Raw genomic sequence first — 22058 nt, 5'->3', positions numbered from 1 at the left:
TGCACCTCAACGATATGCTTATTGCTTGGTAGCTCGATCTGGTTTAACTCTAGGCCTATGTTACATTCGCAAATCGTTGGGCGGGGATAAACAGGCAGTGATGTAGTAGGCATTGATCTTCTTCTTCAGAGGCGGCGTTTCACCACACTCAGATGTCACAGCTTGACACATTATGAGATCAAGCGTTTGTTGGACCTGGTGCCAAAAGCTTTTCTTTGACTAACAAGTACCTTTTCAGCTCCGAAACTTACAGGATATTCTTATATCACGCTGAACTTTTATATCAAAGGCTGAATGAAAAGTTGATTTCTCATTTCATGACCCCTATAAAGTGGTCCTGTAATGCCCCTTTTTACTAGATATAGAATAAGTATCTGATGTCCCCAGAGTGTGTATGTGAAGTTTTTGCTCAAAATAACCCACAGATATTTTTTTTATAGCATGTTGAAAGTGGCACTTTTTTCAGGGTGAGAAAAATGCAGTTTTTGTGTGTGCCTTTAAATGCAATGATTCGCTGCTCTCTGCCACCTTTCAAAAAAAGGACAGAGCTTTAAGAGCTCATGTTAGCAAATCTGTTTAACTCACACAGACACGCACTGAAAAGGTCTGAAACTGTTCAGCCTTTTATGTTCAAACCGGAGTTGGACAATGATGGAGAGAGCCGTGTGACAACATGTTAAATGCAACAAGATGTTACTGAATGATTAGTTGATGAATTTATTTAGCTGATGTAGAGTTAACGATCTTCAAGTCATTGAGTAGCATGTTCTGTCATGATCATCTATAAACCGCTCGTGTGGGAAATGCATACAAAACCAGAGAATAGATGCTGCATCAAGATATGACGGGTATAGTTTAGTTTAATTACAGTTATAACTTATGCTGTCATCTTGCTTTCATGACATGCTATTGCATTTGTGTTACGTACTGTATTGCAATAAATGTGAAGACTGATGCGACAGCTTGAGCACACTCTCAAATGTGCTCTACTACAACTCTTCCTTTTTTGTTGTGAGTACCCTGTGGGCAGGGTTTATGTAAATGTTAGGGTTAGTGATGTCAATAATCTGCGAAGAAGCTCGAAAAAGAACATGTGGACAACAAAACATGCAAAGTCAGAGCGAGGGTTTAAACTTTTATTTTGAAATCGCGATGAACAACAATTTGCAAATTTAGAAACATAGATGTAATCTCCAGTGTTGGCGTATGCTTGTAATTGATTATGTTACAAATCTGGTCAAATGGTGCAGGTTGCGTTGATGAATGTTGTAAGCAACCCAATTTGGGATTTCACAATGGCACTATGCTAATACAATGGTCTAATAATGTGGCTCATGGAATGCACCACTTTGTGTATTGGTGAAAAATGCTACCTATCACTTCAGTTCTACTTTGAGGATTAATTATCATAAGCAGTAAAATACACAAACTCAACTCTGAGAGGCTGACATCACAAAGACAGCTTTTCACCTCGACGAGAGCTCGTCACACCCCTAATATATGTTGCCATGATATAAAATTACTCATACGGTAAGGTTTTGGTCATACCGCCCACTCATGCAGTCAAATGATTATTTCTATAAAAGCAAGAGCAAGGTGCTGAAGAGGTCTAGTTTGCGTCAAACAAAAATCCTTTTCATGTAGTGTTGGACTCCATTCCCTCTGTGGTCTCTGTGTGAGAAACTCAATTCGCGGAGGCTTTTCTTTAAGTGTACAAGGAATGAGCTTTCACTGTGAAAACAAGGCCATCCGCTCCCCAGAATTAAATAATGTAGACTGAGAGTCTGTCTTATTTATCAACACAAATTAGTCTGGGTTGCCCTCAACGTCGAGTTGTGTGTGCCAAGGATGCAAGCATGTCTGTATTTCCCTTTCAGACAGGCATCTGCTGCCATTGTGCAGTTTTGTGTTTCTTTTGTGGCCAAAACGCAAGAGAGTGAGGTTAGCTATATTCATCCGGCTCGGGCTTGTGTGTTGTTGCCAGTAGCTGGTTGTGCGGTAATCAGCTGCATAGTTTACTGTGCTTGGCAGAGGGCACAAGAAGCCAAATAATGGTTTACACACTAGGCAACAAATCAGCAAGTAATTAGAACAGGACATGGAGTCTTTTCAGCTGCTGTGTTCATTTTTCTTAGTGGCCCTTTGCAATACAACACAGTCCCGGTCTTTTGAAACCTTGTATAACAGCTTCCTGTGAGGATAAGGCTGAAATTTGATACGTTTTATTCCTTATTTTTGTTGATAATCTTCCCATTTAGTAAGCTGCTCACTTGAAGCTGCTGACCTAATAAGGAGTAAATAAGGACATAATGCGTATTTTTGTGTAAAATATTCTTTTTTTTTTGTTCTTTATTTACCGATTAACTAGAGTCAATAGAAGGAACAACTGTTCTACAGGGGTGTTACTATTGATGTTGGATGCATTATAATACAGAATGTTCAAATATCAGTTCCCTATATACATAGAAACTGACATCTATAGTATCAGGGGGACCAGTCTGCGCAGGAGGATGAGAATTCATATAAAACTTAATTTTCCAACTCACTGTCCCTCATGATTCACCCACTTATTTTCTTTCATGCAATGAACACTCAGTGATCAGTGCAATCACATGATCTGTCAACACACCACCTGATTTTCGTGGCAAGGTCAAAATGAATGCTAGCTCTCCTTCTCAGAGGGGAAAGGATCTTCATGTTAGATATTGCTTGCATTTGCTTTCTTTGTTTAATAAAAGGAGCTTGTTGGAGCTTGTCAGATTTGCTTTTAGACCTAGGAAAGACAACCCCAAATCCCATCCCTGTGCACTCAAGTGCATTTGCTGGTTTGCCTGTGTGGCTTTGCATTTTCAAAATCCTTATAGTGGAAAATAAAACCAGACTGCAAAGAGACAAAGAGGTATTGCAGAAATACATGTTTATTACCCATAAAATGGCAGTACAGTTTTACGTGTTACGTAATTAATAAAAATAATAATTTGTTACTTTTTATATAGCACTTTAAAAGGTACTCTTTTTACAAAGCACTTTACATGGAAGAAGAGAATCTCTTAAACCACCAATGTGCAGCATCCACCTGGATAATGCGACGGCAGCCATATTGTGTCCACCACACACCAGCTGATTGGTGGAGAGGAGACCAAGTGATAAAGCCAATCAGTATATGGGGATGATTAGGAGGCCATGATGCTGGGGTTACACCCTACACTTTTGGGCATCCTGGGATTTTTAATGAGCAGAGTCAGGAACTCAGCATAAATTCTCATCCGAAGGACGGTGCTTGTTACAGTATAGTGTCCCCATCACTATACTGGGGTGTTAGGACCCACGCAGACCACAGGGTGAGCGCCCCCTACTGGCCTCACCAACACCTCTACCAGCAGCAACCTATTTTTCCCAGTTGGTCTCCCATTCAGGGACTGACCAGGCTCAGCCCTGCTTGGCTTCAGTGGGAAACCAGTCTTGGGCTACAGGGTGATATGACTGGTGGTTACAGTAATTCACTTACTATATATACTTCAAATAGTATTTCTCACAAAATTAGTGGTAGTACTTTATATAAAAGGTCTTATTTATTAACATTAGTTACAGTTTTTCTCAGTCGCTTTGGTACATTTCTCAGATCAGAATGGAAATTCTCCAAACTACCTGTTCAATTCTCACATCGTGTCACTTGTGCACATCAAAAAAAGCAGTTTCTAATTTCTTTGAACAAGTTGCAAATACTTTGGTACATCAATGCAAATTATTATGTACAGTTTTCTGCTGTTTCCTACATTATCAGTTGCTTATGTTGATCAAAATGTATTATATTGGGTCTCTGTTGAATAGTCTCACTCCCTTCAACATTTAGGCACAAGCTCATAGCATATGTCTTTACATGCAAAATGGTTGAACAAGTTATCATAATGTCAAGCATATTTCTATACTTTCTATATTTCCATTAGAATTTTTTATAAATCTGTCCTGAATTGGTAAATTGCTCCCAGGTGAATCTTGACTTTCTCTAACGAAGGTGCTTCTCATTAAACATCAACTAGCAGGTATAGATATATATTTCTGTAGCATCGCATGTACAGTTTTTCCTATGTTCACATTTCTTCTTTAGGTTTTTTTTGGTGTGCTATTCAGTGCTGTCTTTTAATTTCTGTATCTCAATGAAATGTTGTAAATAAAATACAGTACAAACAGTTAAAAGTGTAAATTTGAATCTTTTCCATTTTCTTGCAATTACACTCACACATACACTAAGATGTAACTTACAATTTACAATAATTGTCATCAAAACTTTAGCCATATTTCCATCAGAACATCCCTCCAGAGTAAACTGTTATATTGACAACATGACTAAACAATTTGACTGTCTTATCCGTACACAATGACACAAGGACTTGTCATTCTGATGGCACTGACATGTTCATTGACACAGATATTTACGTTTGAGAGATGAACTAAGGGTTTTGAGTAAGAGAGTGGCTTTTGCAGGTTATCCATGGTGTTTTGCATTTTTCAAAACAATTTGTACAAATAGCACTTACTGTTTTGCAAATTGTGAGATTGATTCGAGAAATGTACCAAAGCGACTGAGAAACACTAATACATGAACTAACATGGAGAAATACATGTTACAGTATCTATTCACCTTTGTTCATATTAGTTACTAAAAATAAAGCTGTTCATTGTTTGTTCATGTTATTTCACAGTGTATTAACTGTTTAATAAGTACAACATTTAACTTGAGTAAAATATTAGTGTGTATATATATATATATATATATATATATATATATATATATATATATATATATATATGATATAAATGAAAAGGTTTAAAAAGATTTATATAAGATAGAAATGTATATGTGAGAATACACAGTGCATCACAGTTTGTTACGTATGTGGCTTTATAGCTGCAGACCAGTCACCAGTCAGGATGCCCATGCAGGGGGAAAGTGCCAAAAGAACTGGACCACGGAGCAATGGAAGAAGGTGGCCTGGTCTGATGAGTCTTGTTTTCTTTTACAATATGTGGATGGCCAGGTCTGGGTGCATTGCTTACCTGGGGAATACATGGCATCAGGATGCACTATAGGAAGAAGCCAAGCCGGCGGAGTCAGTGTAATGCTTTGGGCAATGTTCTGCTGGGAAACCTTGGATCCTGCCATACATGTGGATGTCACTTCCACACGTACCACTTATCTAAGCATTGTTGCAGACCATGTATACCCATTCATGGAAACTGTGTTCCCTGGTGGCTGTGGCCTCTTTCTGCAGGATAATGTGCCCTGCTAAAAATCAAAAATGGTTCAGTAATTTAGTTGACTCTGCCTCCAAATTTCCCAGATCTCAATCCAATTGTGCATCTGTGAAGATGTGCTGAACAAACAAGTCCGATACCCCACCTCGCAACTTACAGGACTTAAAGGATCTGCTGCTAACAAACACAGCACACCTTCAGGGGTCTAGTGGAGTCAATGTCACGGGTCAGGGCTGTTCTGGCAACAAAAAAAAAGAGCGACCAATTAGTCATAATGTAATGCCTGATCGGTGTATATATATATATATATATATATATATATATATATATATATATATATATATATATATATATATATATATATATGTATGTATGTATGTATGTATGTATGTATGTATGTATGTATGTATGTATGTATGTATGTATGTATGTATGTATGTATGTATGTATGTATGTATGTATGTATGTATGTATGTATGTATGTATGTATGTATGTATGTATGTATGTATGTATGTATGTATGTATGTATGTATGTATGTATGTATGTATGTATGTATGTATGTATGTATGTATGTATGTATGTATGTATGTATGTATGTATGTATGTATGTATGTATGTATGTATGTATGTATGTATGTATGTATGTATGTATGTATGTATGTATGTATGTATGTATGTATGTATGTATGTATGTATGTATGTATGTATGTATGTATGTATGTATGTATGTATGTATGTATGTATGTATGTATGTATGTATGTATGTATGTATGTATGTATGTATGTATGTATGTATGTATGTATGTATGTATGTATGTATGTATGTATGTATGTATGTATGTATGTATGTATGTATGTATGTATGTATGTATGTATGTATGTATGTATGTATGTATGTATGTATGTATGTATGTATGTATGTATGTATGTATGTATGTATGTATGTATGTATGTATGTATGTATGTATGTATGTATGTATGTATGTATGTATGTATGTATGTATGTATGTATGTATGTATGTATGTATGTATGTATGTATGTATGTATGTATGTATGTATGTATGTATGTATGTATGTATGTATGTATGTATGTATGTATGTATGTATGTATGTATGTATGTATGTATGTATGTATGTATGTATGTATGTATGTATGTATATGTGTGTGTGTGTATATATGTATATCTCACTTATTTTTTTTTTTATATTTTAATTTCTTGTGAACTTTATTTTTATTTTTTACCTTGCCTTCATATTTCACCCTTTGTGCTAATTATCACAAATGCCTTAAATCTATAAATTTTCTTGTAGATTTGTCACAGACTTTCAGTCTTAAAATGTGTTTAAAAGTAAGTGTGCACTTTTTTACCAAGTAGAAAATATATTAGTGTCAGTTAGGAGTATGCTCAAGACATGTGATGTGTGAAGAAAATGAACAAATAAAGGTAACTATTATTTAATATGATGGAAAATCGTAACTCTAATATATAAAGTTCTTTTGAGGCCAGCAAAAACATTCTGAACCACTGACTGTGCCAACTGAGAAAAAAAAAGAAAAAAAGAAAAAAACAGTTTAAGAAACTTCTTTTTCTTTTTCTTTCACACTGTAGTTTTTTTTTTTTTACTAAAGTGTGCATTAACAATTGTCAGACAAGTGCTCCAGAGGAGATATGTCCTCAGGCATTTCTTAAAGCTAGCAGGGGTCTCAGCTACTCGTGTGGGGAAAATCATTCCAGCATTGAGATACATTGAACATGAAATATCAGCGAAGGGATTTTCAGCCTCTGTGTTTTTTAATGACTGATTAAAAATCATAACTTGCACACTTAAAATTATGTAGGATGATCAAACAGGCTTGTTACACAAACAGTGGCTGTCAATAAGATGCTGGCTGGAAGCCATTCTACAGAAGAGAAGCTGTTTTTGTTAAGTAGGTGACGCATATATTATTGATTTACTGCGATACCAATTAAAAACACTGTTAATTTCATATTTTTACTGCTGTGAATGCTTTCATTATAGTTGGGGTTGATGGAGATGCCTTGTCATATTTGACAATCGAGTTCACACTGGAGGACCTGATTCAGATCAAGAGAGGGATTAGCATCACTTCACTAAATAGAGACAGATTACATGCCACTCTGGCTTTTTCAAACCGACAGGCTGAGATCATGCTAATAACCCGTGTGGCACTAGCCTAGCACGCTCATTTTGAGAAGCTCCAGACGCTGTCACCATGTCAGCTCTCACGGCCATGCTCGATTCATTACAATTCTCCGGGACTTTGTTGCCGTGACCAATTTGAGGAAGCCGAGGAGAGCACTTGTAAAGGTTAAAGCGGCCCTCATGATTTATGGGCGGCTGACAGTTTTGCATGGCCTGATATCCAGAGCCAAGCAAGCAGCTCCCACAAACACAGTGTGATTAAGAGATTTACTGTCTCGCTCCAGGCAATCGAGCTGCATTTGCGCTGAGGGTTTTGTGTCGTCTTTTGTCCCGGCTTTTGTTGTGCTTTCAGCTTCCCTTTGCGAACGTTGTCGCCGTGCGCTAATGCCCCCCCTCGCATCTAACACACCTGAGGTTTTGGACAGACATAGTCTGAATTACTTCTTAATTGATAAAGCAGTCTAGTAAGATTTGCTTGGAAACCTCGTATTTAATTTGTAGTCGTTGAGCGGCCGAGATTAGGAAAATGGATAATAGATCAGCGCTCCCTCTCCCGGGTGCTCGTTTACACGCCGACGTCTCCATGGCCACATAATGATGATCGTGAAATAACACTCGCACAGATTTCTCTTTAATTGGCTATAGGGTTAGGTCTCTGCTTCCATTGGCCATGTGGAAGCCGCCATGTGTTCTCATTAGTGTTTTAGAGTGAATATTGTTGCCCTTCACCTTTTAAGAGCTGCAAACAGCTCCTCTCACAGCTACCTTTTCCTCATTATCACAGTGGCAACAGTGATCTGACTCACCCTCCATGACCAGACCATCCAGCTCCACACAAGCTCCACCTCGCAAGCCTTTGACATCCTCCCCTGACTCCTATTATTTCACAGTAAAGGCTTTTCCGTGCCTTGCTTGGCCCTGCACTTGCCCGAGTCTGTCCTGTGGTCTCAAATATGTCATTATATAACCTGACCTTTTGGCCTCTGGGAGAATTTGCTGTAAAAGCATGATCGGTGTCATCATATTCAAATTGCGGTATTAAGTCCCAAATTGCTTTTTGTCTGTAAGGAATAATTATTTGGTTTATTCAATGAACAACTATTAGTATGATACATATTATGTAAGTAGATAATATTTGGCTTTAGGTAGCCTAAATTTATTAAAATGTGGGCCTTGGAGGATAAGCTTGGTTTCTCTTCACTTGAACATCTTACAGTTTTTTTTTTTTTTGCCCCGGCCAATCACTAAAAGTATTACAGTCAGCATGACACAGAAGTTGCAATATAATTCCCTATTGTGACATACTGTATCTGAGTTGAAAAGCTTCTGGAATGAAAAAAAAAAGTAGGGCGTATCTTCATTTTGTCCTTGGGAATTGATTGAACTGTAGAAAGTGTGGTGTTGCTAATGGAGGCAGATCTGAATGGCAGTTTGAAATCAATTGTGGAGGCACAATGGAGGCATATGGGCACAAAAAAAAGCACAGATCTGACCTTTTATTCATATCCAATAATTATTATTTTATTTTTTTGGCCCACCTGTTTACATTCACTTCAGATATGACTGGTATCCGATATCTGTTTACCTTAATAAAAATAACAGACATTTTTGTTTGTCATTTTATTTATGGCTTGTTAGATCTAGAATTCGGAATTGAAATAATGTAGCACTGTAATATATCTTAAAATTAATTAACTAAGAGAGTATCTTAATAGAGAAGCTTGTTGGTTTAATTACAGTGGAGTTATCATCACCCCATTCCTGAGCAATATATTGTGGCATTCAGTAGTTGCGAAGCGATTGAAAACCAGCTCCTGAATGTTTATGTATACAGACACATCTGCTTCATAATACAATAATAATAAGCCTTAGGGCTTTTCACACTTGAAATGGTTAACCCTGGGTCATTCTAAACCCACGGTATACTGAAGGTTATCTGCGTCACATTTCACACTGCTCATAATTTACCCAGGGTTGACAATTAATCCTGGATATTCATAGGATGACTTTAACGTTCTTATATGCATATTTTCGGGGTCAGTGCCATTGATTGGATGAATCCTGTTTACATAAAAGCTTTAGCATTTCACATCCTCGTATTGCTGACTGTATTGAGTTTACACTGAATGGATATTCGGACTATAAAGGGAAGAATAAAGCGGTCACTTCACTCAAATTGTTGTGCTTTCTGTTAGCATTTGGCATTTTTCCTCTCAAACTTTTGAATACTGTTTAAATACAATGAACAGGGTTTATGTGACTGACCAAAGCACGCAAATGTATGCAGTTGGTTTTCTGTTGAAAAGCATATAGCATTGACGTTCTAACACCGCATCGTTTCACACTGTACAAGTTTGGCACCGCAATGCAAAGTTAACACTGCAAAAGTGATGCTAACCCTATAAAAAGCAGAGTTTAGAAGGATGATAAACCTAGGTTAAGCACAGTGTAAAATGCTCTTTTGTTGGCAAACATGTCACCCTCGCTTTGTGGTGGCTTGGAATCCAAAGGGAAATATAATCATGTTTAGAATGCCTTGATATCGTACATGTATTTGAATTTTGCATAATTGCATTTATACTTGTAAAACAAATTCAGATCTGTCAGATGTGAGTAAAAAATCATATTTTTGTGTCCAGTGTAAATGCAGCCATAGCCCCACCGTCTGTGGAGACATACATACATCATGAAGAAAACAGATGCTGTTTCCAGGGCAGGGGAGGTTCACGTTTTTGATGAAAGATCGCGAGTGCATATTAAATAAATAAATAAATAAATTAATCAAACAAATAAATGAATTGTGATGGGCAGAGATAAATTATTTCTTCTTCTTCTTCTGAAAATGGGTACTTTTCACCTACCATTGTATAAATCCTACATGTACTGTTTGTCACCTACTATACTATAAAGTAGGCATATTTGAATGCAGAGATGGTTTGAAGTTTAGAGACCGCTTAAATATGACCTTCACATAACAGAAAAAAAAAAGTTGAAATCTGTTTGTTTTAATACAAAAAATAAACCAGGGAAATAAAAGTTCCTGAAGTCGAAGAAACTCCCATTTATAGATTTAATCATTGTTTCTCAGAAAACAACATAAGCAACATGCATCCCAGCTCCCATGAGTCTAATCATCTAGACATCTACTATAAACAGTCATCTGCAGTAATGACAATAGCATTTAAGTGTATGACTTGATTTATGACTCAAACAAGTGGTGCGTGAATTTTTATCATGTTTTAGTCAGACATCTACAGTAGACAAGGATGCAATTATGAGCTTTTTAAAGTTTCTGCCAACAACATTTGCAAGTACTTATTGTACTCGAGTGGTGTTTTTTTTTACTATGCATGCCCCCAAATATATCAAATACGCTTTTGAGTAATACTCTTTAACCGCTTTAAAATGACTTTCACCCTCTGAGTTCCTTGATTTACTTTTCTGAATGGTTGTTATCTTACTGATGTATTGATGATGATTTTTCTTGGATACGCATGGTGTTTTGCTCCTGCACCTGAATATTCATGAAGTGTAGGATTACAAGTAGGCCTACCGTACTTTTATTATATGTACAGTTATTGTAGTACATTTATTGTACTATGTACATTTAGCCTGTTTGCCATGTAATGTTCCATTTAACTGATTCATAATAGTAAGATTTGACATTCAAACAAGATACTTAATGTGAGCCTTAACCTAAAACCTCATCTAACTTGAAATTTTGATAGACTCCCCTAGCAATTACACGTAGATGTACTGTCTTCAGCAAATGGCATTTATGATGCTTATTATTATTTGCAACAGCCTTAGAGGGCTAGTTCACCCCAAAAATGAAAGTTTTGTCATTAATTACTACCTCATGCTGTTCCCAACCCGGAAGATGTTCATTCATGTTTGGAACACAAATTAAGATATTTTTGATGAAATCCGCAAGCACTCTTGACCCCTCCATAAACAGCAGTTTAATGAACACTTTCAAGGTCCAGAAAAGAACTAAAAACATTGTTAAAATGCTTTTGTGACTCCAGTTGTTCAACCAAGAGCCCTGCAGGGGCCTCAAATCTAGGCCATATCCCGGTCCTGGCCCGAGACGCTGAGGCCCTAGCCCGGCCCATGTCCAACTTATCAAAATTATCCGACTGGAGGCATTTTTTTTTTTACATTGTTGCAGCCATCGAAATAGTTCAGTTTTGTTTTTAATGCCAGGTTATATTTCGTTTCGTTTCTTTATTACGTTAATTTAGAAAAAAACTTTTTAAAGGGATGACCAAGCGACCAGCGGCCAACAGTGAGTTAACTGCATGTTTATTAAGTTTAGCCTTTCAATTCAGCTCTTGACTCTTCTTGCCTATAATATAATCCATAGATATAAAACACTTCAAGCATCACAATGTTAATTTAGCCTGCTATTACCACGACAGTAAAAGTAATTTTCTCTTCGAGCTGAGGCAGGCTGATACTGCTCGCGGCTCTCGCAAACGAAACAAGCTTAACAATCTAAACAAATAAAATAAAAAAAAGAACATGCAGGTTGTCTTATACCTTCACCTCCGCAAAATGAATATAAATCCGATCTTCAATTCCCACGGTATATGCTCATTTAACGGAGTTCACATCAACAAAAAAAAAAGATTCAAGATGCATTTTATTCAACAGCTCACTTCAAATTCAAAGACCGCAATATGAGAAGAAGCGACCTAAGCACTGGTAAGATTATTTAGTCTCATTCATTTTTTAATGAAGATGATTGCGTTTTTGAGCATCTAAGACTTATTTTAAGTTTTATTTACAGCCATTTGCATTGGCTTGCTTTACTCATTTGCGGCGAAGTGTGTTGCAGTAGCACCATCATATACATATAGCCCATAACACGCTCTCACACGTTTATTTTTTACCCTTTGCCAGGAGTAAAATGAATACATGTGGTTTAAACAACCAGATACATTTACATTTGTCCGGTTTCGTCTGAAATGCTTTCAGGCCGTCTTCTGAATTGGTTAGTTTAGTGATCGGAATTAAATAGGCTATGTCTCGAAAGGATCTTGGAAGGCATTTAGGCCTACTCCTGGTCATTTCGCAATCAGATAGATACCTGGTCAGAGAAAATGAATGAAGGAACCAGTTGTAAAAAGGCCATAATTCACCTGCGCTGAAGAAACGCGCGCGCTGATGCTGGACTCTATAACCCTATGCGAGCCATGTCTTGACAGTCGCGTAAGCTATTATGGTGTCGTGTTGTTTCCACCAGTGCAGAACATCTCAATGTTCCTTGTAGTTCCTTGTAATGTTCCGGGCCTGGCTTCGGGCCTTTTTTTAGGCCCGAAGCCTGGCCCGCGTTTTAGGTATGATGTGAAAATGGGTCCGAAGCCCGGCCCTAGGGGGCGTAAAAAAGTCGTGGCCTGTCGGGCTCTGGCATAAATGCAGGGCTTTATTTCAACCTTAATTTTATAAAGCAAACAACAATAACTTTACAATAACTTCTCATCTGTGTCAGTCTCTTGCACCGTTTACGTTGGCCAGCTCCTGCGTTAGCATCACACAAGCGTTGTGGTGCTCATGTGAACAGTATCAGCCAATGGTAAGCTGGCGTTCTGCCGTAGCTCTGACTTAGAGTTTGTTCACCCAAAAATCAAAATTAGCTCATCATTTACTCACACTCAAGTCATCCTAGGTGTATATGACATTCTTTTTTCAGACAAATACAATCAGAGTTATATAAAAAAAAAATCCTGGCTAATCCAAGCATTATAATGGCAGTGAATTGTCTGACAAAATTGCAGACCAGTTACGCTCGTCAGACTTAGCGTTAGCAGTTTGAACTGCGAGAGGCTTTTTTTTTTTTTTGGACACTTAAGGCGATCGGACGGAAGCTAGATAATTAACTTTATAAAGTTTTAAATATGGATCTTTTTCTTACACAAATGCATTGATTTGCTTCAGAAGGCCTTTATTAATCAGCTGGAGCCGTGTGGAGCAGTTATATGATGGAAAAATATGTACTTTTATGGACTTAAAAAACAGCAACTGCTATTATAATGCTTGGATTAGCCAGGACTTTGATTTTAACTACCTGAAAGTCTACTGATACAAAGGCATCTGCTAAATCACTGAATAACCCTTTAAAAACTCTGATTTTATTTGTCTGAAAGAGGAATGTCATATACACCAAGGGTGACTTGAGGGCAAGTAAATCATGGGCTAATTTTCATTTTTGGGTGAACTATGCCTTTAACTCAGAGTACTTTATTAACTACATCAACAGTGTATGAAACTGACACAGACGTGAGGAAATTGTTGAATAAAGTCGTTGTTGTTTGTTTTTTGCTCATAAAAAGGATCCACTGGAGTCACATGGACCATTTTAACGATCTCTTATACCTTTCTGGGCCTTGATAGTATTCATTAAACTGCTGTCTATGGAGGGGTCAGAGAGCGCTCAGATTTCATCAAAAATATCTTCATTTGTGCTCTGAAGATGAACAAAGGTCTTACAGGTCGGGAACGACATGAGGGTGAATAATTCATGACAGAATTTTAATTTTTGGGTGAACTAGCCCTTTAATGACATGCTGTATTCTGTGTTATTGATTTATTCTTCTCTCTTTTTTCTTCTTTTCCATCATTCCTGCTGCAGCTCTCCAGCAAGTTTTGGGAGGTAAGACCAACGTTTCATCTTTTCATATCTGATAAGCTAGAGCTGATAGTGATGGTGGGGTCATCCTTCCTTGCATTGTCAGTTTGTACTGCAGTTCTGCTGACTGACACGAGTGGGCTAAAATCCCTCACCTGCACAAGACAAAGGGCAGATTCGAGATGTAATTGAGCAGCACGTGCCGTACCAGCTATAGGCGAATAAACTCTAGACGGGAGAGTGTTTATGTTGTGGAGGGTTTCATAATGATCGGTCTCCTGTTTTGCAGGGCCGGAGGCTCGGGGCTCCAGCCCTGAAGCTTTTAAATGATCTCTGAATTAGATCTGCTGAATTAGACCGAGTAAGTGCAACCCAGGCTAGGATTAAGGCAGCTGGCAGTGGTCATGCAAAACCGCTCTGCCATATACAGCTCATGGGGAAGATAAATTGAACCGCAGTTAGGGTGAGAGCAGCGTGGGAGATGAATCCTTCAAGGCTTGACACTTCACAACTCAGAAGTTTGAATGCTGGAGAAGATCCCAAGTATATATTATTCTCCCCAACACCTTCTCTGCGAATGATAAAACTTAAACGCTACGGCTTGTGATGTCCGTCCTTTTGTTTTAGCTCCAAGGACCTCTATATTTTATGTGGATTGATGGGTTGTGTCTGAGGCCTGCAGAAATTCATCAACTCCATCTTGATTTTCAAAAGCTAGCGATGAAAAATGTCTCTCTGATCGAGGAGATCCATGATGCCTTGGTTATTTAAAATGTATTATATTTAGCCTTGGAGCTGATGTGATGTCTGGGCTTGAAAATGAATGCACTGTATTATTCAGCAGATGTTAAAACACTGTTAAAAGATACAAACAAACAAACAAACCAAAAATTAGCAAATTTAAAATTAAATCAAGGAGGAAATGGCAAAAAAATGGCTAGACAATAGTGGCGCATGTCTGAGGTCTTGCAAAAATGAGCAGCCTATTGTAAACCGGTCTGCTCCATTTTCAAATTTACTCTCGCTGATGCTATTGAAGGACTGTGATCATTGCCAGTGTCTGCATTGTATTCATTCTCAGCAGAAGAAGGTTATCTTAAAGGCCACACTGACACTAGTGGATGACCGAGGCCTTCTTTTACAACACGTGCTTTTAGCCTAGACTTTTATTCATCCTCCGTTTCCCTTGTGAAGAGCTCAAGGGCTAAGACTATGCAAACATCAAATGGCAAGAATTGGCCTGAGATGTGCCATAGAAAGCAAGTACTTGTGTCTTTATTGGATTAAAGCTTTCACACAGTGTCAGCACTTTGTTTTCAGTGCGGAACGCATGGAAACAAAAATGACACTGATTCAAGCGAACTCGCTACCTTGCTTTTTTTCACCACCTTCTCTGGAATGTAGCGTGACATCTAAACAGCTTGATTTAGGTGTCCTATCCATTTATGTATGTACAGCATTAAAAATCTGTCACATGGAGATTCGGTGACTGTTTGTGGATGGGTGGTCACAGGAAGATGGAGATGATGTAGCAGAAAGCGGGCATGAGGAAATGCATTTTTGTGTTGGGTCGGATGCCTCAGCCATGTCACTGAAAATACCAGCTTAAACCGGTACAGACTTCCATGATGCGTCATGTTGGTTTGGTGCTCTAGTTGGAGGGCAATAAAAGCAGTTTGGTTGATAACAAAACTGGCTAGTTAAGGTGGTTAGGAAGCATTCAATTTAAGTTAATATGCAGCACGTAAAACATTTCAGCAGGGATTTCTGTTCAAATCATCATTCATATTTTACACATTCATGTGCATTTATAATTAAACCTCAATTTTAAATAGAAGTGATTAGAAATTCATGGGTTTCATGCTTTTTTTTCATCAAGGAGGCATTAAATGGCTTGTGATGAGTAAATACATTTATATTATTATACACTATTTCTATTAAAAAATAAATAAATAAATAAACAATAATAATAAATGTTTCTTGAACACCAAATCAGCGTATTAGAATGATTCAGAGAATTATGGGAATAAATGACATTATGAAATGTATTAAAAGAGAATTTAATTGTAATAACCAATTTAATTGTAATAATATTTGACAAATATTACTGCTTTAACTGTACACTGTAAACCCTAACGCTTAAAATAATTAATGTGTTTGAGTAGGACAAACTTAAACGAGTTAACTTTTATTTATTGTCTTTCAAGTTCACAGAACTGATATAGTTTAAGTAAACTGAACTGTTTAACTGCTTTGAGTTTTATGAAATTATTTATTTTAATTTGTAAAGAACTTAAGTTTAACTGAAACTGGCCTGGGATTTCTATTTCCCAGCATCCTTTACCCGTGGCACTCGAAAGGGAGAGTCAATTCTAAAATTAAGTGTTACGTAATGTTTTTTTTAAATGCGCGATTAATGTTAAGTGGGAGATTTAGTAGTGATTTTTAATGTTGTGTTATGCTAATGTGGAATAGTTTCTGTTAATGTGGGTTTTTGGAGAGTTGCCATCATGGTGACAAGTGGTGCATGCGGCTTGGTTTGAGAGCAAGTATGTTAAATGCTTTATATTGCTGCACTCATTCAGCAAATGCTACCACACTATTATTAACATGGTAACAAATGAGCAAGTTAGCTTTTTCTGAAATAGCTTGTTAGAGATAGCTAAGTTCATACTAATAAAAATGTTCACAATGAGGTTACATGAACATTTTAAGTTAAATGTTTAAATTGGTGTACTCAAGTAACTCGAGTTAAGAACGATTAAAATGTATAAGTACAAAATAAAAATCTGCCAGTTCTGCTTACTTCAATTTTGAATTTCTGCAACTGGTTGACTCAAATCATTTGAGTTTTGCCAACTTATTTGGGTTTACAGTGTATTTTGATCAAATAAATGCAGCCTTGATGTGCATAACCTCTTTTAATGTACAGTCTCTACATTTTTAATGGTAGTGTATGGTTATTTATATTTATTTATTGTTCATTGTTAATTTGCCATTCATTCACAATATATAATTTTTTTTTTATATAAATGATCCTTGACCTGTTAATACATGCTGTGATTTTTTTTTGTGTTAGTTCATGATACTGAATTCATTAGTTTGTTAATAAATTGAACCTTCTTGTAAAGTGTTACTATCTAAACATCTCATTAAATATCAGTGTGCCTTGTAGTCACAGAAACGCTGTTTCGTTTCAGCATCTATTTTTGCTTTCATACATAAGACTTAACCACCAAACTGGATGTCAACCGTTTCAGTGCACACGCTGTTTTTATCCAGTCAGTGTTGTTGACCTTATAAATATGCAAATAAGAGTGTTAATATACGAATAACAGTGTTTACAAATGTACAGTGTGAAATTTTGAAACATAACTACCTAGGATTAATTACTAGCCTAGAGTAAAGTATGAGCAGTAAGAAGCCAAAAAAAGATAACCCAGAATTACGTTTAGCCAGAGTTAAAACAAATCTCTAGATCCCTGCAGGACACTGTGTTTTAGTCACATTTACACGCGTTACTTTGTTTTGAGGTCATATTATTTGACGGTGTGCGTGTAGACAGCATGTTTTGGGATATTGAGATGCCTCAGTTAGCCGTCTGTGCTCTCATGCATACCGCGAGCTTCAGGATGTTTGCAGCCTTATCATACCCCAGCTTCCATCCTTGGAGGAAAAGCTCTTATGTCACTGCTGCTCACTTAGGCATCGGTGCCAGTCTCGAGTGCCGGCGCGTAATCCAAAGCTTGGCTCTTCTGCATCCAGCTTTTGCTCCAGTTAAGCATGGTATGACAGGCTTGACCGCGGTGACCATGACCGTCAGCGCCCCGTGAGAGGCGTGTGGGGACGTCAGACGAGGGGGTACAGCTGGCTCTGTCTTGCCCAATCCTCCCAGTGCCTTAGTGACCTTGACATAATCCTCCCTCTGAAGGAAAACCTCCAGGAGTTTCAGACTAATCCCCTCGCTGCATATTCAGGAGTTTTTTTTTATTTTTATACAGTGCCGTGCAGGAGCTAATCAGAGATCAGGCTTTGATATGCAGAAGATAGAGCATCCGTTATGGCTCAGAGTTTTAAATGCTGAGCATTTGCAAAGCATCTTGCCACCGGTAGCTTATGGGACTATGATGACAGCCCCTTGCTTCGTGAGAAATCCTAGTATTCACAGATGGAGGCAGCAATGTGATTTTTTTTTTCTTTTTATAATGTCTATGATCTTGTGAGTGGAGATAAAGCTCTGCTCTACTAGGGGTGCAGCAGATCGTAGTGAATTTGTTATCCATACAGATCCCCTCCCACGGTTCGGGACACGTGGTAAATTGCTCATTTTAAAGTGGGACTGCACGATATGTCGCTTCAGCATTAATATCGAGACGTGCTTATTCGCCGGATGCGTAACGTCAAGTATAGGGAGCCGTGATCCGTACAGGCAGCTGCACCCCGGATTAGAACGCATGTGATTTTGCATATTAATTGTAAAGTTTTACCATAGAGTAAAAATGTATCTTTTGCGTGTGTTTTTAAGGTGAGATGCTACATGTGAATAGGGATTTTTATTTATTTATTAATTACAAGATATCACTGAAACTTCTCCAGTCATAAACATAAGCAAAAATATGTATAAGTTTTGTGTAAATTAATGTTTTAATCTGCAAATGAGGCCTTGCATACATAAATATTCATATTCTTGTTTAATCGACACGCCATCCTCAATAAAACTGTCTCTTGCGTGATACCCAGAAATTTTCAACATTCTGATCTAATATGATTTCTGACCTGTAAGTTTGTCAGAATAATAATCATACACGTTGTGTTAATAGGCCAGAGGAGAACTGGCACCCCGACTGAGTCTGCTTTCTCCCAAGGTTTATTTTTCTCCATCATGCCCTGATGGAGTTTTGGTTCCTGCCACTGTCGCCTTTGGCTTGGCTTGCTCAGTTGGGGACACTAAAATTATGATCTAAGCTATTCAAGTAAAATATAGAAATGAAATTAATGTATTAGGTCTTATTTAATCCTATAAACTATAATACTGATCTGCCAACATTGTCACTATATGATAAATTCAAATAAGCTGAAAACATTGTTGTACAGCCAAATCAAATTTTGCAATATTGTCCTGTTTAACACTACTGCACTCTCAGAAAAAAAGGTACAGTTCTGTCACTGGGGCGGTACCCTAAGGTACAAAAGTGAAAAGGTACATCTTTGTACCTTACTCACCCCTAAATGGTACATATTAGTACCTTAAAAGATGCATATCAGTTATTTAAGAGTGCAAATTAGTACCTTAAAGGAACATAGTAGTACCTTAAAGGTACTTTTTAGTAACTTTTCGGTTTTGTACCTTAAGGTACCGCCCCAGTGACATCAATGTACCTTTTTTTCTGACAGTGTGTGAAGCTGCTTTGAAACAATCGTCATTGTAAAAGCGCTATATGAATAAAGTTGATTGATAAATATATGCTCATTTGAATATATTTCTAAAAAAAAAAAAATCTGAAAATGGACCAGGTTCAAAATTCTTGGTTCTATTTGTTGACATATGAGAGGGCTTTTACAGAGGGGATTCTGGATATCTTGAGTAAATTATAGAAGACATTTTTGCCATGTTTTATGGAATAAAAAGACCTATAACTTAGGATAGGATTTATATATCAACAGATTCTTCTGTAAAAGCCTTCAGAATATAGCTAAGGATAAGGCTGGAAAAGTTGTTGCTCGTAGATGCTACTGAAGTGGATATATCTAACTCTGAGTGTGAAGAAAAACTCATTTTGAGAAAACGGCCTTTAAAGTTTTGTTGTATAATTGCATGCATTTCCCCCAACCTACAAACAAAATATATTCAGTTCATTAATATCAGCAGTGTATAATATTTAAAACACATGTAAATTAATAAATTAATAAATTATTAATAGCAAAAGCCTTATGCTAAAGAGAGCTACCTTAACAAACTTTACAATGTTATCAGGCATGACATGTTTCTGTGAATGGAGACGGCACGGGAGCTCGCGTTTGAATAACTCTCTGTGGTCATTAATAAAAATCCCAGGATGTCCTTCGATTAAGAGTAGGAGTCTAACCCCGGCATCCTGGCCAAATTTGCCCATTGGCCCCTTCAGCATGGCCTCCTAATAATCCCCATATACTGATTGGCTTAATCACTCGGTCTCCTCTCCACCAATCAGCTGGTGTCTGGTGGGCGTTCTGGCGCAATATGGCTGCCGTCGCATCATCCAGGTGGATGCTGCACATTGGTGGGGGTTGAGGAGATTCCCCCTTCTATGTAAAACGCTTTGAGTCCCTAGAAAAGGGCTATATAAATGTAACACATTTATAATTATTATTATTTACAATTCTACTCTCTTTCAAAGTCATCACATGGCTTTTTGCCTCAGGTAAAGCAAGGAAAATGACACCATACCTGACATTTAGCTAAAAAAAGAGACATAATGGATAGCACTCGTCCTTCCTCCTTTCTTGGAGGTGGAAAAACAATGGCGACCTGCTAGATTTCTTGTAAAAAAAAAATATATAAAAAACTTTACAAAATAAAAGACAAGATTTTTGGTCTATTGTAATGTTTGTGATTTTTGCATTGTATATAACACATGTTTAAATGTTTTGCCACTTGCATTGAGTGAGCAACATACTATATAAATCTAAAGGCTATGTAAATATACAGTAATTGCAATAAAGAAATTGAATAAAACACTGTTTATATTAGTGTTTTTAAATGCGTCGTCAATGAAAGAATGTATAAAAGTGCATTGCAATGATGACAAGCCATGTTCAATAACCTAAAAACTTAAATTTGATAAATAAAAATAATAAGTACCGTGTTTGTGTTATAGTTCCGCGAATCAGTTACACACTGCAAACGCGGAATATGTGATAGCTCCTGCATCGCGCACCGCATACGCACTGCAGACAGTGTGTGTGTGTGTGTGAAATAGGTGTTATGTACCCACAGCTGTTTGCGTCACCAATGGTGATCAAACAACAAAACAGAAAAAGAAAATGACCTTTGTAGCTTTAACATAGATAAAATGTATTAGTTATTAATTAATTCTATTTCATTTATATAGTGAAGACTTTTGTTTTACATTTTGATTAGTCAATTTCTCCACAGGAATAGTGTTAGATTTACCTAAAAATAAAAAAGCACTGCTTATTTCAATAATATCTTTCTTGTATTGTATTTATCTCTGCTTGTAATTTGTTTATTTTCTATGCATACAATATTCACTCCCCTACAAAATCACCCCAATTATTCTAGAATGATTCATTCTTTTCAAATAGAGATTTTCAAATAATCTGATGAAATAGTTTTTACTTCGCAATATGTAGGCTATTGCAGAAAAACATTTACATCTTTACCAATAGTACAAATAAAGACAAGTAAACAATGTTAAATGATTTTCTAACGGTTTACTTGTCTTTTAATAATGTTTGTTAGGATAGTTGTTTGCTTATGCATCAAAATTGTAATTAAGAATTGTGGAATGCTACTGGTATCTTTACAAGACACGTTTGGGTGTCTTGTAAACTTTAAATACAAGATTACATGGGTCAAAAACAATAAACAGTTTTTCATTTCATTTCATTTCATATTTCCATTTCCATTTTATTATTATTTTTTTTTGTGGTAGGGCCATTGAAAATGTTGCCAGGACAAGTAAAAATCTTTGGCCACACTACGAAATCCCCTTGCAGTGAAAAGGTATCATCTTGCCTCATATTGCACTTTTAACAACTGAGTATTGAAAACTTAAAGGGATAGTTTACCTAAAAATGAAAGATAATTGTTCATCATGTATTTATCTTCAAGTTGTTTTAAGCAACGTATATCAATCTAATCTATAAAGATATTGATATGATCCGTGACTCAAAAGCCGCAATATTATCCAAACGCACTCCTGTGTTCTACCACATGACAAGCTGGCTATGCTTTTTGCTACATCAAATAAAAAATCCTTCACAAAAACTCTTTATTGCT

General features: G+C 36.9%; 1 protein-coding gene across 11 annotated transcripts in view; it reads left to right on the top strand.

Annotated features, from left to right (window-relative positions):
* Positions 1-22058, top strand: part of nrxn2a (neurexin 2a) — a 449133-nt gene that overhangs the window by 72943 nt on the left and 354132 nt on the right. For all 11 annotated transcript variants that reach the window (XM_067424404.1, XM_067424403.1, XM_067424396.1 and 8 more), the window contains exon 3: positions 14060-14080. In XM_067424404.1, coding sequence (XP_067280505.1) covers positions 14060-14080 — 21 coding nt within the window. The remainder of the gene's footprint in view (positions 1-14059; positions 14081-22058) is intronic.

Source organism: Pseudorasbora parva, chromosome 18 (assembly GCF_024679245.1).
Source record: "Pseudorasbora parva isolate DD20220531a chromosome 18, ASM2467924v1, whole genome shotgun sequence".
Classification (NCBI taxonomy): domain Eukaryota; kingdom Metazoa; phylum Chordata; class Actinopteri; order Cypriniformes; family Gobionidae; genus Pseudorasbora; species Pseudorasbora parva.
The sequence above is the reverse complement of the archived record's forward strand: the minus strand, read 5'-3'. Positions and strand labels throughout refer to the sequence as shown.